The following is a 14,102-nucleotide window of genomic DNA, read 5'->3' on the forward strand; positions in this document are numbered from 1 at the left end:
GGCGGCACGGTAGCACAGTGGCGGCACGGTAGCACAGTGGGGGCGGCACGGTAGCACAGTGGCGGCACGGTAGCACAGTGGGGGCGGCACGGTAGCACAGTGGGGGCGGCACGGTAGCACAGTGGCGGCACGGTAGCACAGTGGGGGCGGCACGGTAGCACAGTGGGGGCACGGTAGCACAGTGGGGGCGGCACGGTAGCACAGTGGGGGCACGGTAGCACAGTGGGGGCGGCACGGTAGCACAGTGGGGGCACGGTAGCACAGTGGGGGCGGCACGGTAGCACAGTGGGGGCGGCACGATAGCACAGTGGGGGCGGCACGGTAGCACAGTGGGGGCGGCACGGTAGCACAGTGGCGGCACGGTAGCACAGTGGGGGCGGCACGGTAGCACAGTGGCGGCACGGTAGCACAGTGGGGGTGGCACGGTAGCACAGTGGGGGCGGCACGGTAGCACAGTGGGGGCGGCACGGTAGCACAGTGGGGGCACGGTAGCACAGTGGGGGCACGGTAGCACAGTGGGGGCGGCACGGTAGCACAGTGGCGGCACGGTAGCACAGTGGGGGCGGCACGGTAGCACAGTGGCGGCACGGTAGCACAGTGGGGGCACGGTAGCACAGTGGCGGCACGGTAGCACAGTGGGGGCGGCACGGTAGCACAGTGGCGGCACGGTAGCACAGTGGGGGCGGCACGGTAGCACAGTGGGGGCGGCACGGTAGCACAGTGGCGGCACGGTAGCACAGTGGGGGCGGCACGGTAGCACAGTGGGGGCACGGTAGCACAGTGGGGGCACGGTAGCACAGTGGCGGCACGGTAGCACAGTGGGGGCACGGTAGCACAGTGGGGGCGGCACGGTAGCACAGTGGCGGCACGGTAGCACAGTGGGGGCACGGTAGCACAGTGGGGGCGGCACGGTAGCACAGTGGCGGCACGGTAGCACAGTGGCGGCACGGTAGCACAGTGGGGGTGGCACGGTAGCACAGTGGGGGCGGCACGGTAGCACAGTGGCGGCACGGTAGCACAGTGGGGGCGGCACGGTAGCACAGTGGGGGCACGGTAGCACAGTGGGGGCGGCACGGTAGCACAGTGGGGGCACGGTAGCACAGTGGGGGCGGCACGGTAGCACAGTGGCGGCACGGTAGCACAGTGGGGGCGGCACGGTAGCACAGTGGCGGCACGGTAGCACAGTGGGGGCGGCACGGTAGCACAGTGGCGGCACGGTAGCACAGTGGGGGCGGCACGGTAGCACAGTGGCGGCACGGTAGCACAGTGGGGGCGGCACGGTAGCACAGTGGGGGCACGGTAGCACAGTGGGGGCGGCACGGTAGCACAGTGGCGGCACGGTAGCACAGTGGGGGCGGCACGGTAGCACAGTGGCGGCACGGTAGCACAGTGGGGGCGGCACGGTAGCACAGTGGCGGCACGGTAGCACAGTGGGGGCGGCACGGTAGCACAGTGGCGGCACGGTAGCACAGTGGGGGCGGCACGGTAGCACAGTGGCGGCACGGTAGCACAGTGGGGGCACGGTAGCACAGTGGGGGCGGCACGGTAGCACAGTGGGGGCGGCACGGTAGCACAGTGGCGGCACGGTAGCACAGTGGCGGCACGGTAGCACAGTGGGGGCGGCACGGTAGCACAGTGGCGGCACGGTAGCACAGTGGGGGCACGGTAGCACAGTGGGGGCACGGTAGCACAGTGGTGGCACGGTAGCACAGTGGGGGCACGGTAGCACAGTGGGGGCACGGTAGCACAGTGGCAGCACGGTAGCACAGTGGGGGCACGGTAGCACAGTGGCGGCACGGTAGCACAGTGGGGGCGGCACGGTAGCACAGTGGGGGCGGCACGGTAGCACAGTGGGGGCGGCACGGTAGCACAGTGGCGGCACGGTAGCACAGTGGGGGCGGCACGGTAGCACAGTGGCGGCACGGTAGCACAGTGGCGGCACGGTAGCACAGTGGCGGCACGGTAGCACAGTGGCGGCACGGTAGCACAGTGGGGGCGGCACGGTAGCACAGTGGCGGCACGGTAGCACAGTGGGGGCGGCACGGTAGCACAGTGGGGGCGGCACGGTAGCACAGTGGGGGCGGCACGGTAGCACAGTGGGGGCGGCACGGTAGCACAGTGGTTAGCACTGCTGCTTCACAGCTCCAGGGTCCCGGGTTCGACTCCCGGCTTGGGTCACTGTCTGTGTGGAGTTTGCACATTCTCCTCGTGTCTGCGTGGGTTTCCTCCGGGTGCTCCGGTTTCCTCCCACAGTCCAAAGATGTGTGGGTTAGGTTGATTGGCTGTGCTAAAATTGCCCCTTAGTGTCCTGGGCTGCGTAGATTAGTGGATAAAATATGTAGGGCTATGGGGGTAGGGCCTGGGTGGGATTGTGGTCGGTGCAGACTTGATGGGCTGAATGGCCTCTTTCTGTGCTGTAGAGTTTCTAAAATTTCTAAGTGAAACCATTGTAATGTGAAATATTTACCAGTAGAATTTCAATTTGAAAAATACCTGTGTCGCCTTTAGTGCTCTCAATACGTTTTATATTAACAGCAATAGAGTTGAGCAGGGAAGTTGTGGTCAGGATGCAGAATCTCCCTGCTTGTCCAGGAGCCTCTATCATAGCCCACCATACCACCATGAAAAGCTTCCCACCACCGAATCACGTCTACCATCCACACCATCAGCACTTTAAATTTTAATTAGAATCACAGCATGGTGGCACAATGGTGGCTGCCACACAGAGCCAGGGACCGGGGTTCAATTCCGGCTTCAGGTCACTGTCTGTGTGGAATGTGCATGTTCTCCCCATGTCTGTGTGGGTTTCCTTCGGGTGCTCCGGTTTCCTCCCTCAGTCCGAAAGATGTGCTGATTAGGTGCATTGGCTATACTAAGTTGCCCCTTAGTCTCCAAAGGTGTATAGCTTAGGGGGATTAGTGGGGTAAATGCATGGGGTTATGGGGATAAGGCCTGGGTAAGATGCTCTGTTGGAGAGTTGATGCAGACTTGATGGGCCGAATGGCCTCCTTCTGAATTGTAGGGATCCTATGATTCACATGGGAAAGAACAAGAGAGAGAGAATGTGCCTACATCCTGTTTTGCCTTTGGGAATGGTGGACGAAGGTTAAAATTCCACTCTACACATTAATTCACTCAGGACACCAGCCATATCTCAGTAACGAGGTTTAAAAAATTGTCATATCAGGAATCCATCTTGAGATTTCCTCTAAACCCATCTAAAGGTAGCAGAATCCTTTCACTGTGAATGCAGAGATCCTTCATCCACATTGACTGATGTTCTATTCACTTGCTTCCAGTGATTTCTCCTTCAAGCTGCTCCTTCACGCAAGCAAAGACAATCAGTGTGATCAGGCCACTGAACAGTAGAAGTCACCCTGTCTTCCACTGAACCAGTCCAGATGCCCTTTGAGCCAGGGCACTAGGTGATGAGGAACATCACACCCTGTGGATAATTCTCTGCGACTGAGACTCCTGCTTCACTGGGTGGGAGCAGCTCCCTTATACTGACAGCCTGGAGCACAGTGAGTCAGGGACAGATTCATATCGAAAAGAAAACATAGAACTGTGTAGAAAACATGATTTATTGTCAAAAATACAAAAACAAGTATTGGTCCAGAGACATGTTGGGAGAGTAAGAATGTTGTTATTCCCAGGTCTGAGCGTAGCACAATCCAAGCATGTCAGGGCCGCTGTTCACACGTCCATCATAGAGCCAATCAGAATTGGTCTGACATTTTATACACTTCGCATACCCTCCCAGAGAAAAACTTCCCTTTGTTTCGAGTCTGACTGGCAAAATAGTCTGGAACCCGATATGAGACAATCAGTCGCTATTCAGTTTTAACCAGTTAGTTTCCAAACTGAGCACATTCCACATCCTCCTCCCACTCTGATGAAGACGCATTGGGCTAAATTTCCCCAGGTCTGTGATGGCAGATTTGGGGGTGGGAGTGGGGGAAAGTGAGGACTGTCATGTTAGGATGTTTTCCCGCTGTCCAGTGAGCAGTGCCCACCTCACCCGTTGCAGAGGGCTGAGGTAAAGCCCACCTGCATAGTGAGCTTGGAGACGGTCAGTAAGGATACTGCCTCCGAGCCTGCTCTCATTACCAGCAAGCTAGTATGGGATTCAGGAACACTATTTGATCTCGTTTCATCCCTGAAACCCAATGAGAAAAATGCAGCCCATCACAGACAATCCCAGCTCAGTCCCAGTTCAACCCCAGCTCAGTCCCAGCTCAACCCCAGCTCAGTCCCAGCTCAGATCATTGCCTGGGTCCTATTCATTTGACTGATGTTACATCTGAAAATGTCACTAGCTATTATTTCAAAAATCAGCTGGAGTGAATCAGGATTAAACCTAAACTCGTTTGGCAGACATCTTTTTCTGAACACTGTGACTTATGCAGTGAAAAGTAGCATCAAATGCCTCAGTGCCCCAAGGGTGGGGAGTTGATAATTAACCAGGGGACTCAGCCCTGGTCACTGTTCAGGAATCCTTCCAGGAAGGGGGCAGGGGGGTGAGGGCAGGCCCAAGTAGTGGGTGAGGGCAGGGGGCTGCAGGATGAAGCAGTGGGTGAGAAGGAGGGCAGGGGGTGAGGGCAGGATCAGGCAATGGGTGAAGGTCACCCCCTCAACCTGTGCCTGGTTTTGCCCTCACTGTGAAGTGGGAGTGCCTGGCATTATTCATTATTGAAGTTAATCTCAGCCGACCAGGGATTGAACCTGCAACCTAGTGATCTGAGGTCAGCACCATAAAGAGGCAGTAAATATCCCACTGAATCACAGGACCTCAATACTGGTAAGTGTGCAGACACTGTGGACAAACCTGGTGTTTGATCACTTCTCGATTCTTCTGACAGCCTGGCTGGTAACTGACGGGGTAGCGTGATGGACTCTCTAATGGATCGCCGTTCACAGGGAATTCTGTGAATTTGTACTCTATTCCTCACTATCAGTTCCTGCATTCCCAGGTAGGTAAGTGTCCAAGCTACGTGTGACCCCAGCTCTGAGACTCCTATGGGAATAATTGTTGAACTGTCAAACTGAGTGTCCAAATCTGATTACAGACCTTTACATGAAAAGGCAAATCCTCTAAATAATGCCCAGCCCAAGAAAGTATCAACTAATACAGAGAATGTAATCAGTTCTGGCAAGCTGAAAAAAGAGTGACCAGATAACTGCTCAATATTCACTTTCTTCTGAGGCTTTCCAGAACATTCTACAGTTATGTATAATAAGAGCAGCTATTCTAAGAGATGGGCCCTCAGTTATTCCAAGACTGCAGGAAAAAGCTCATGCCAAATCTTTCTCTATTTTTCCAAAAATTGAGATTCGACCTAACTCCGGATCATTGTCCAGAAGAAAATCCCAGGAAAGTAAGTGGGAAAATGGGAAAGAGCCAGAGCGAAAGGTAGCCAGGAAGGTTATAGTATTGGCTTCAGAAGAATCTCCACGAGTAGCTCCAGCAACCTGGGACATCTTTCGGAGTCATGTGTATGGCTGAGGGGCAGAAGAACATCCAAAGAAATCGTGGCCAATCAGCCGGGGGTATCCTTCCTGCACCCTCAGCTGCACAGGGTCAAACTTCCAGTAATATCTTCCTCGGAGAAAGTAAGCATCACCTATCAACAAAGAGATCACAGTTAGAATATGGAGAAGAAAGTCCCAGAGTACAATTCACCATCAAAATCTTTATCATGTTAACAGTGTGAAAGGGACAATTGATCAGCAACATGTCCTTGTATATTGCTCACTGTTTGGTGAACCAGGCTGAAGGTGTGATTTCTGCACTGGTTCCTCACATACCCTTGGTCTTTCTGAACCCAGTCATAGCCCAGTTCCGCACAACCTTTACTTCTCTCCCAGGGTAGAACCAGGCTCCTTTCCTCTCAATAACACCTCCTCAATAGGATAGGGTGGGCAAGATGGAATCTATACCGTCCTACTGGACGGCAAAATCCAGAGAACATCTTAACAGTAAATGTTGTTTCTATTTTCTCTCCATTCTCCTCATTCTATTAGTCTTAACTGCACCTTCTGGAGGACAGGGTGATGGGTGTACTCCCTGTGGGTCAGTACAGGGAGGTGTATCCGCAGTGCGGTCAGTGCGGGGGCAGGTGTGTCCGCAGTGCGGTCAGTGTGGGTGAGGTGAGTCTGCAGTGCGGCCAGTGTGGGAGAGCTGTGTCTGCAGTGCCGTCAATGTGAGGGAGGTGTGTCCGCAGTGCGGTCAGTGCAGGGGGAGGTGTGTCCGCAGTGCGGTCAGTGCGGGGGAGGTGTGTCCGCAGTGCGGTCAGTGCGGGGGGAGGTGTGCCTGCAGTGCAGTCAGTGTGGGGGAACTGTGTCCGCAGTGCAGTCAGGGTGGGGGAGGTGTGTCCGCAGGGCGGTCAGTGCAGGGGAGGTGTATCTGCAGTGTGGGGTAGGTGTGTCTGCAGTTCGGTCAGTGTGGGGGGAGGTGTGTCTGCAGTGCGGTCACTGGGGGGGAGGTGTTAGACTTGTATAGACTGGAAATCGCTTCGGGCTGGGGGCCTGGACGGGGAAGAATTTATAAAATGCGTACAGGAAGGGTCTTTGGAACAATATGTTGACAGTCCAACCAGAGAGGGGGCTATACTGGACCTAGTACTGGGGAATGAGCCCGGTCAGGTCATCAAAGTTTCAATAGGGGAACATGTCACCTCATTACAGGAAAGATGTTGAAGCCATTGAAAGGGTGCAGAGGAGATTTACAAGGATGTTGCCTGGATTGGGGGGCATGCCTTATGAGGATAGGTTGAGGGAGCTTGGTCTCTTCTCCCTGGAGAGACGAAGGATGAGAGGTGACCTGATAGAGGTTTACAAGATGTTGAGGGGTCTGGATAGGGTGGACTCTCAGAGGCTATTTCCAAGGGCTGAAATGGTTGCTACGAGAGGACACAGGTTTAAGGTGCTGGGGGGTAGGTGCAGGGGGGATGTCAGGGGTAAGTTTTTCACTCAGAGGGTGGTGGGTGAGTGGAATCGGCTGACGTCGGTGGTGGTGGAGGCAAACTCGTTGGGGTCTTTTAAGAGACTTCTGGATGAGTACATGGGATTTAATGGGATTGAGGGCTATAGATAGGCCTAGAGGTGGGGATGTGATCGGCGCAACTTGTGGGCCGAAGGGCCTGTTTGTGCTGTGGCTTTCTATGTTCTATGTTCTATGTGGCAAATAGTGACCACAATTCTGTAAACTTTAGGATAGTAATAGAAAAAGCTGAGTGTTGTCCTATGGGTAAGGTGCTGAATTGGGGGAAGGCTAACTACAGCTGGATTAGGCAGGATTTGGTGGCTGTTGATTAGAAGAGGTTGTTCGAGGGTAAATCCACATCTGGCATGTGGGAGTCTTTTAAGGAGCAGTTGATAGAACTGCAGGGCAGGCATAGAACCATAGAAAATTACAGCTCAGAAACAGGCCTTTTGGCCCTTCTTGTCTGAGCCGAACCATTTTTTGCCTAGTCCCACTGACCTGCACTTGGACCATATCCCTCCACACCCCTCTCATCCATGAACCCGTCCAAGTTTTTCTTAAATGTTAAAAGTGACCCCGCATTTACCACTTTATCCGGCAGCTCATTCCACACTCCCACCACTCTCTGTGTGAAGAAGCCCCCCCTAATATTCCCTTTAAACTTTTCTCCTTTCACCCTTAACCCATGCCCTCTGGTTTTTTTCTCCCCTAGCCTCAGCGGAAAAAGCCTGCTTGCATTCACTCTATCTATACCCATCAAAATCTTATACACCTCTATCAAATCTCCCCTCAATCTTCTATGCTCCAGGGAATAAAGTCCCAACCTATTCAATCTCTCTCTGTAACTCAGCTTCTCAAGTCCCGGCAACATCCTTGTGAACCTTCTCTGCACTCTTTCAACCTTATTTATATCCTTCCTGTAACTAGGTGACCAAAACTGTACACAATACTACAAATTCGGCCTCACCAATGCCTTATATAACCTTACCATAACACTCCAACTTTTATACTCGATACTCCGATTTATAAAGGCATGTGCCTGTAAAGAGGAAGGATAGGAAAGGTAGGATTCGAGAGCCGCGGATAACCAGTGAAATTGTGGGTCTAATCAAAAAGAGAAAAGAGGCATAGATGAGGTCCAGGCAGCTAAAAACAGATGAAGCACTGGAGGAATACAGAGAAAGGAGAAAAGAACTCAAGCAGGGAGTTAGAAGGGCAAAAAGGGGTCACGAAATGTCCTTGGCAGACAGGATTAAGGAGAATCCTAAGGCATTTTATACATACGTTAGTAACAAGAGGGTTGTTAGGGAAAGAATCGGACCTCTCAGGGACAAAGGAGGGGAATTACGCTTGGAACCAAAGGAAGTAGGTGAGATTCTAAACGAATACTTTGCATCAGTATTCACAAAGGAGAGGGACATGTTGACTGGTAGTGTCTCACAGAGATGTGTTGACACGTTAGAAAAAAATCTCAATTACAAGGGAGGAAGTGTTAGGTTTTTTAGGAAACATTAAGACAGACAAATCCCCAGGGCCAGATGGCATCTATCCTAGACTACTCAGGGAGGCAAGAGATGAAATTGCTGGGTCTCGAACAGAAATCTTTGTCTCTTCACTGGACAGAGGTGAGGTCCCAGGGGATTGGAGGATAGCAAATGTGGTCCCGTTATTTAAGAAGGGTAGCAAGGATAACCCGGGTTATTATAGGCCGGTGAGCTTGACATCCATGGTAGGGAAACTGTTGGAGAAGATTCTTAGAGATAGGATGTATGCGCATTTAGAACTGAATAATCTCATTAGCGATAGACAGCATGGTTTTGTACGAGGGATGTCATGCCTCACAAATTTGGTTGAGTTTTTTGAGGAGGTGACAAAAACGATTGACGAGGGAAGGGTTGTGGATGTCGTCTATATGGATTTTAGTAAAGCGTTTGACAAGGTCCCTCATGGCAGGCTGGTGCAAAAGGTTAAATCTCACGGGATAAAAGGTGAGCTAGCTAGATGGGTGGAGAACTGGCTTAGCCATAGAAGACAGAGGGTAACAGTGGAGGGGTCTTTTTCCGGTTGGAGGTCTGTGACTAGTGGTGTTCTGCAGGGCTCTGTACTGGGACCGCTGCTGTTTGTGATATATATATATAGAAATGATTTGGAGGAAGATGTAGCTGGTGTGATCAGTAAGTTTGCGGACGACACAAAGATTACTGGAGTTGCGGATAGTGATGAACATTGTCAGAGAATACAGCAGGATATAGATAGGCTGGAACATTGGGCGGAGAAATGGCAGATGGAATTTAATCCAGATAAATGCGAAGTGATGCATTTCGGTAGATCTAATGTAAGGGGGAGCTATACAATAAATGGCAGAACCATCAGGAGTACAGACACACAGAGGGACCTGGGTGTACAAGTCCACAGATCCTTAAAGGTGGCAGCACAGGCGGTGAAGAAGACATATGGCATGCTTGCCTTTATTGGACGGGGTATCATAGAAATCATAGAAAACCTACAGTACAGAAAGAGGCCATTCGGCCCATCGAGTCTGCACCGACCACAATCCCACCCAGGCCCTACCCCTACATCCCTACATATTTACCCACTAATCTCTCTAACCTACGTATCTCAGGACACTAAGGGCAATTTTTAGCATGGCCAATCAACCTAACCCGCACATCTTTGGACTGTGGGAGGAAACCGGAGCACCCGGAGGAAACCCACGCAGACACGCTTGGCATATGATGTTGCAGCTGTGTAGAACGGTGGTTAGGCCACATTTGGAATACTGCGTCCAGTTCTGGTCGCCACACTACCAGAAGGACGTGGAGGCTTTGGAGAGAGTACAGAGAAGGTTTACCAGGATGTTGCCTGGTATGGAGGGTCTTAGCTATGAGGAGAGATTGGGTAAACTGGGGTTGTTCTCCCTGGAAAGACGGAGGATGAGGGGCGACCTAATAGAGGTGTATGAAATTATGAAGGGCATAGATAGGGGAACAGTGGGAAGCTTTTTCCCAGGTCGGAGGTGACGAACACAAGGGGTCACAGGTTCAAGGTGAGGGGGGGCAAGGTTCAACACAGATATCAGAAGGACGTATTTTACACAGAGGGTGGTGGGGGCCTGGAATGCACTGCCAAGCAAGGTGATTGAGGCGGACATGCTGGGATCGTTCAAGGCTTATCTAGATAGCCACATGAACAGACTGGGAATAAAGGGATACAAACGACTGGCCTAGTTGGGCACATGAGCGGCACAGGCTTGGAGGGCCGAAGGGCCTGTTCCTGTGCTGTATTGTTCTTTGTTCTTTGTTGTTTGTTCTTTTGTTTGAGTCCGCAATGCGGTCAGTGTGGGGGAGGTGTATCTGCAGTCCGGTCAGTGCAGGGGAGGTGTGTCCAGCGGTGCGGTCAGTGTGGGGGGAGGAGTGTCCGCAGTGCGGTCAGTGTGGGGGAGGTGTATCTGCAGTCCGGTCAGTGCAGGGGAGGTGTGTCCGCAGTGCGGTCAGTGTGGGGGAGGTGTATCTGCAGTCCGGTCAGTGCAGGGGAGGTGTGTCCGCAGTGCGGTCAGTGTGGGGGAGGTGTATCTGCAGTCCGGTCAGTGCAGGGGAGGTGTGTCCGCAGTGCGGTCAGTGTGGGGGAGGTGTATGTGCAGTCCGGTCAGTGCAGGGGAGGTGTGTCCGCAGTGCGGTCAGTGTGGGGGAGGTGTATCTGCAGTCCGGTCAGTGCAGGGGAGGTGCGTCCGCAGTGCGGTCAGTGTGGGGGAGGTGTATCTGCAGTCCGGTCAGTGCAGGGGAGGTGTGTCCGCAGTGCGGTCAGTGTGGGGGAGGTGTATCTGCAGTCCGGTCAGTGCAGGGGAGGTGTGTCCGCAGTGCGGTCAGTGTGGGGGAGGTGTATCTGCAGTGCGGTCAGTGCAGGGGAGGTGTGTCCGCAGTGCGGTCAGTGTGGGGGAGGTGTATCTGCAGTCCGGTCAGTGCAGGGGAGGTGTGTCCGCAGTGCGGTCAGTGTGGGGGAGGTGTATCTGCAGTCCGGTCAGTGCAGGGGAGGTGTGTCCGCAGTGCGGTCAGTGTGGGGGAGGTGTATCTGCAGTCCGGTCAGTGCAGGGGAGGTGTGTCCGCAGTGCGGTCAGTGTGGGGGAGGTGTATCTGCAGTCCGGTCAGTGCAGGGGAGGTGTGTCCGCAGTGCGGTCAGTGTGGGGGAGGTGTATCTGCAGTCCGGTCAGTGCAGGGGAGGTGTGTCCGCAGTGCGGTCAGTGTGGGGGAGGTGTATCTGCAGTCCGGTCAGTGCAGGGGAGGTGTGTCCGCAGTGCGGTCAGTGTGGGGGAGGTGTATCTGCAGTCCGGTCAGTGCAGGGGAGGTGTGTCCGCAATGCGGTCAGTGTGGGGGAGGTGTATCTGCAGTCCAGTCAGTGCAGGGGAGGTGTGTCCGCAGTGCGGTCAGTGTGGGGGGAGGAGTGTCCGCAGTGCCATCAGTGAGGGGGATGTGTGTCCTCAGCGCGGTCAGTGCAGGGCTGGTGTGTCCGCAGTGCGATCAGTGTGGGTGAGGTGTGTCCACAGTGCGGTCAGTGTGGGTGAGGTGTGTCCACAGTGCGGTCAGTGTGGGGAAGGTATATCTGCAGTGCGGTTAGTGTGGCGGGAGGTGTGTCTGCAGTGCGGTCAGTGTGGGGGAGGAGTGCCCGCAGTGCAGTCAGGGCGGGGGTGATGTGTCCTCAGTGCGATCAGTGTGGGGGAGGTGAGTCCGCAGTGCGGTCAGTGTGGGGGGTTGTGTGTCCGCAGTGCGGTCAATGTGGGGGAGGTGTGTCGGCAGTGCTGTCAGTGTGGGGGAGGTGTGACCGCAGTGTGGTCAGTGCGGGGGAGGTGTGTCCACAATGCGGTCAGTGTGGGGGAGGTGTGTCCACCATGCGGTCAGTTTGGTGGGAGGTGTGTCCGCAGTGCGGTCAGTGTGAGAGGAGGTGTGTCCGCAGTGCAGTCAGTGTGGGGGGCTGTGTGTCCGCTGTGCGGTCAGTGTGGGTGAGGTGAGTACGCAGTGCGGTCAGTGCAGGGGAGGTGTATTGCAGTGCGGTCAGTGCGGGGGGAGGTGTGTCCGCAGTGCGGTCAGTGCGGAGGAGATGTGTTCGCAGTGTGGCCAGTGTGGGAGAGGTGTGTCCTCAGTGCGGGGATGGTGTGTCCGCAGTGCGATCAGTGTGGGGGAGGTGCATCTGCAGTGCGGTCAGTGCGGGGGGAGGTGTGTCCGCAGTGCGGTCAGTGTGGGTGAGGTGAGTACGCAGTGCGGTCAGTGCAGGGGAGGTGTATCTGCAGTGCGGTCAGTGCGGGGGGAGGTGCGTCCGCAGTGCGGTCAGTGCGGAGTAGATGTGTTCGCAGTGTGGCCAGTGTGGGAGAGGTGTGTCCTCAGTGCGCTAAGTGCGGGGATGGTGTGTCCGCAGTGCGATCAGTGTGGGGGAGGTGTGTCCACAGTGCGGTCAGTGTGGGGGAGGTGTGTCCGCAGTGTGGTCAGTGTGGGGTAGGTGTGCCTGCAGTACGGTTAGTGCAGCGAGGTGTATCCGCAGTGCGGTCAGTGTGGGGGGAGTTGCGTCAGTTTGGATGAGGTGAGTCTGCAATGTGGTCAGTGTGGGGGGAGGTGTGTCTGCAGTGCGGTCAGTGTGGGGGGAGGTGTATCTGCAGTGCGGTCAGTGTGGGGGGAGGTGTATCTGCAGTGCGGTCAGTGTGGAGGGAGGTGTATCTGCAGTGCGGTCAGTGTGGAGGGAGGAGTGTCCACAGTGCGATCAGTGTGGGGGAGGTGTGTCTGCAGTGCGGTCAGTGTGGAGGGAGGAGTGTCCACAGTGCGATCAGTGTGGGGGGAAGTGTGTCCGCAGTGCGATCAGTGCCGGGCAGGTGTGTCGGCAGTGCAGTCAGAGTGGGGGAGGTGTGTCCGCAGTGCGATCAGTGAGGGGGAGGTGTGCCTGCAGTGCGGACAGTGCGGGGCAGGTGTGTCCGCAGTGCTGTCAGTATCGGGGGAGGTGTGTCCGCAGTGCGGTTAGTGCAGGGAGGTGTATCCGCAGTGCGGTCAGTGTGGGGGAGGTGAGTCCACAGTGTGGTCAGTGCAGGGGAGGTGTATCTGCGGTGCGGTCAGTAGAGGGGGAGGTGTGTCCGCATGTGCGGTCAGTGAGGGGGAGGTGTGTCCGCAGTGTGGGGGAGGTGTGTCCGCAGGGTGGTCAGTGTGGGGGAGGTGTGTCCGCAATGCTGTCAGTTTGGATGAGGTGTGTCTGCAGTGCAGTCAGTGTGGGGGAGGTGTGTCTGGAGTGCAGTCAGTGTGGGTGAGGTGTGTCCACAGTGCGGTCAGGGTGGGGTGAGGTGTGTCCACAGTGCGGCCAGGGTGGGGTGGGGTGTGTCCGCAGTGCGATCAGTGCAGGGGAGGTGTGTCTGCAGCACGGTCAGTGTGCGGGAGGTGTGTGCGCAGTGCGGTCAGTGTGGGAGGAGGTGTGTCCGCAGTGCAGTCAGTGTGGGGGGGGCTGTGTGTCCGCAGTGCAGTCAGTGTGGGGGGGCTGTGTGTCCGCAGTGCGGTCAGTGTGGGTGAGGTGAGTCCGCAGTGCGGTCAGTGCAGGGGAGGTGTATCTGCAGTGCGATCAGTGTGGGGGGGAGGTGTGTCCGCAGTGCGGTCAGTGCGGAGGAGATGTGTTCGCAGTGTGGTCAGTGTGGGAGAGGTGTGTCCTCAGCGCGGTCAGTGCGGGGTTGGTGTGTCCGCAGGGCGATGAGTGTGGGGGAGGTGTGTCCACCACGGTCAGTGTGGGAGGAGGTGTGTCCACAGTGCGGTCAGGGTGGGGTGAGGTGTGTCCACAGTGCGGTCAGTGCAGGGGAGGTGTGTCTGCAGTGCGGTTAGTGTGGGGGAGGAGTGCCCGCAGTGCAGTCAGGGCGGGGGTGATGTGTCCTCAGTGCGATCAGTGTGGGTGAGGTGAGTACGCAGTGCGGTCAGTGCAGGGGAGGTGTGTCTGCAGTGCGGTTAGTGTGGGGGGAGGTGTGTCCGCAGTGCGATCAGTGTGGGGGAGGTGTGTCCACAGTGCGGTCAGTGCGGGGGAGGTGTGTCCGCAGTGCGGCCAGTGTGCGGGAGGTGTGTCCGCAGTGCGGTTAATGTGGGGGGAGGTGTGTCCGCAGTGCAGT

The 14,102-nt window shown here is 55.6% G+C and overlaps 1 protein-coding gene across 2 annotated transcripts in view; it reads right to left on the reverse strand.

Annotated features, from left to right (window-relative positions):
• Positions 1–3,567: 3,567 nt before the first annotated feature.
• mmp11a (matrix metallopeptidase 11a) overlaps positions 3,568–14,102 on the reverse strand; it is a 193,644-nt gene continuing 183,109 nt past the window's right edge. Inside the window, exon 8 of one of the 2 annotated variants that reach the window (XM_078226757.1) lies at positions 3,568–5,624. In XM_078226757.1, the coding sequence (XP_078082883.1) occupies positions 5,491–5,624 (134 nt within the window). In that variant the 3' untranslated portion in view covers positions 3,568–5,490. The remainder of the gene's footprint in view (positions 5,625–14,102) is intronic. The other variant, XM_078226758.1, reaches the window with a different exon arrangement.

This window comes from Mustelus asterias, chromosome 13 (assembly GCF_964213995.1).
Source record: "Mustelus asterias chromosome 13, sMusAst1.hap1.1, whole genome shotgun sequence".
NCBI classification, from domain to species: domain Eukaryota; kingdom Metazoa; phylum Chordata; class Chondrichthyes; order Carcharhiniformes; family Triakidae; genus Mustelus; species Mustelus asterias.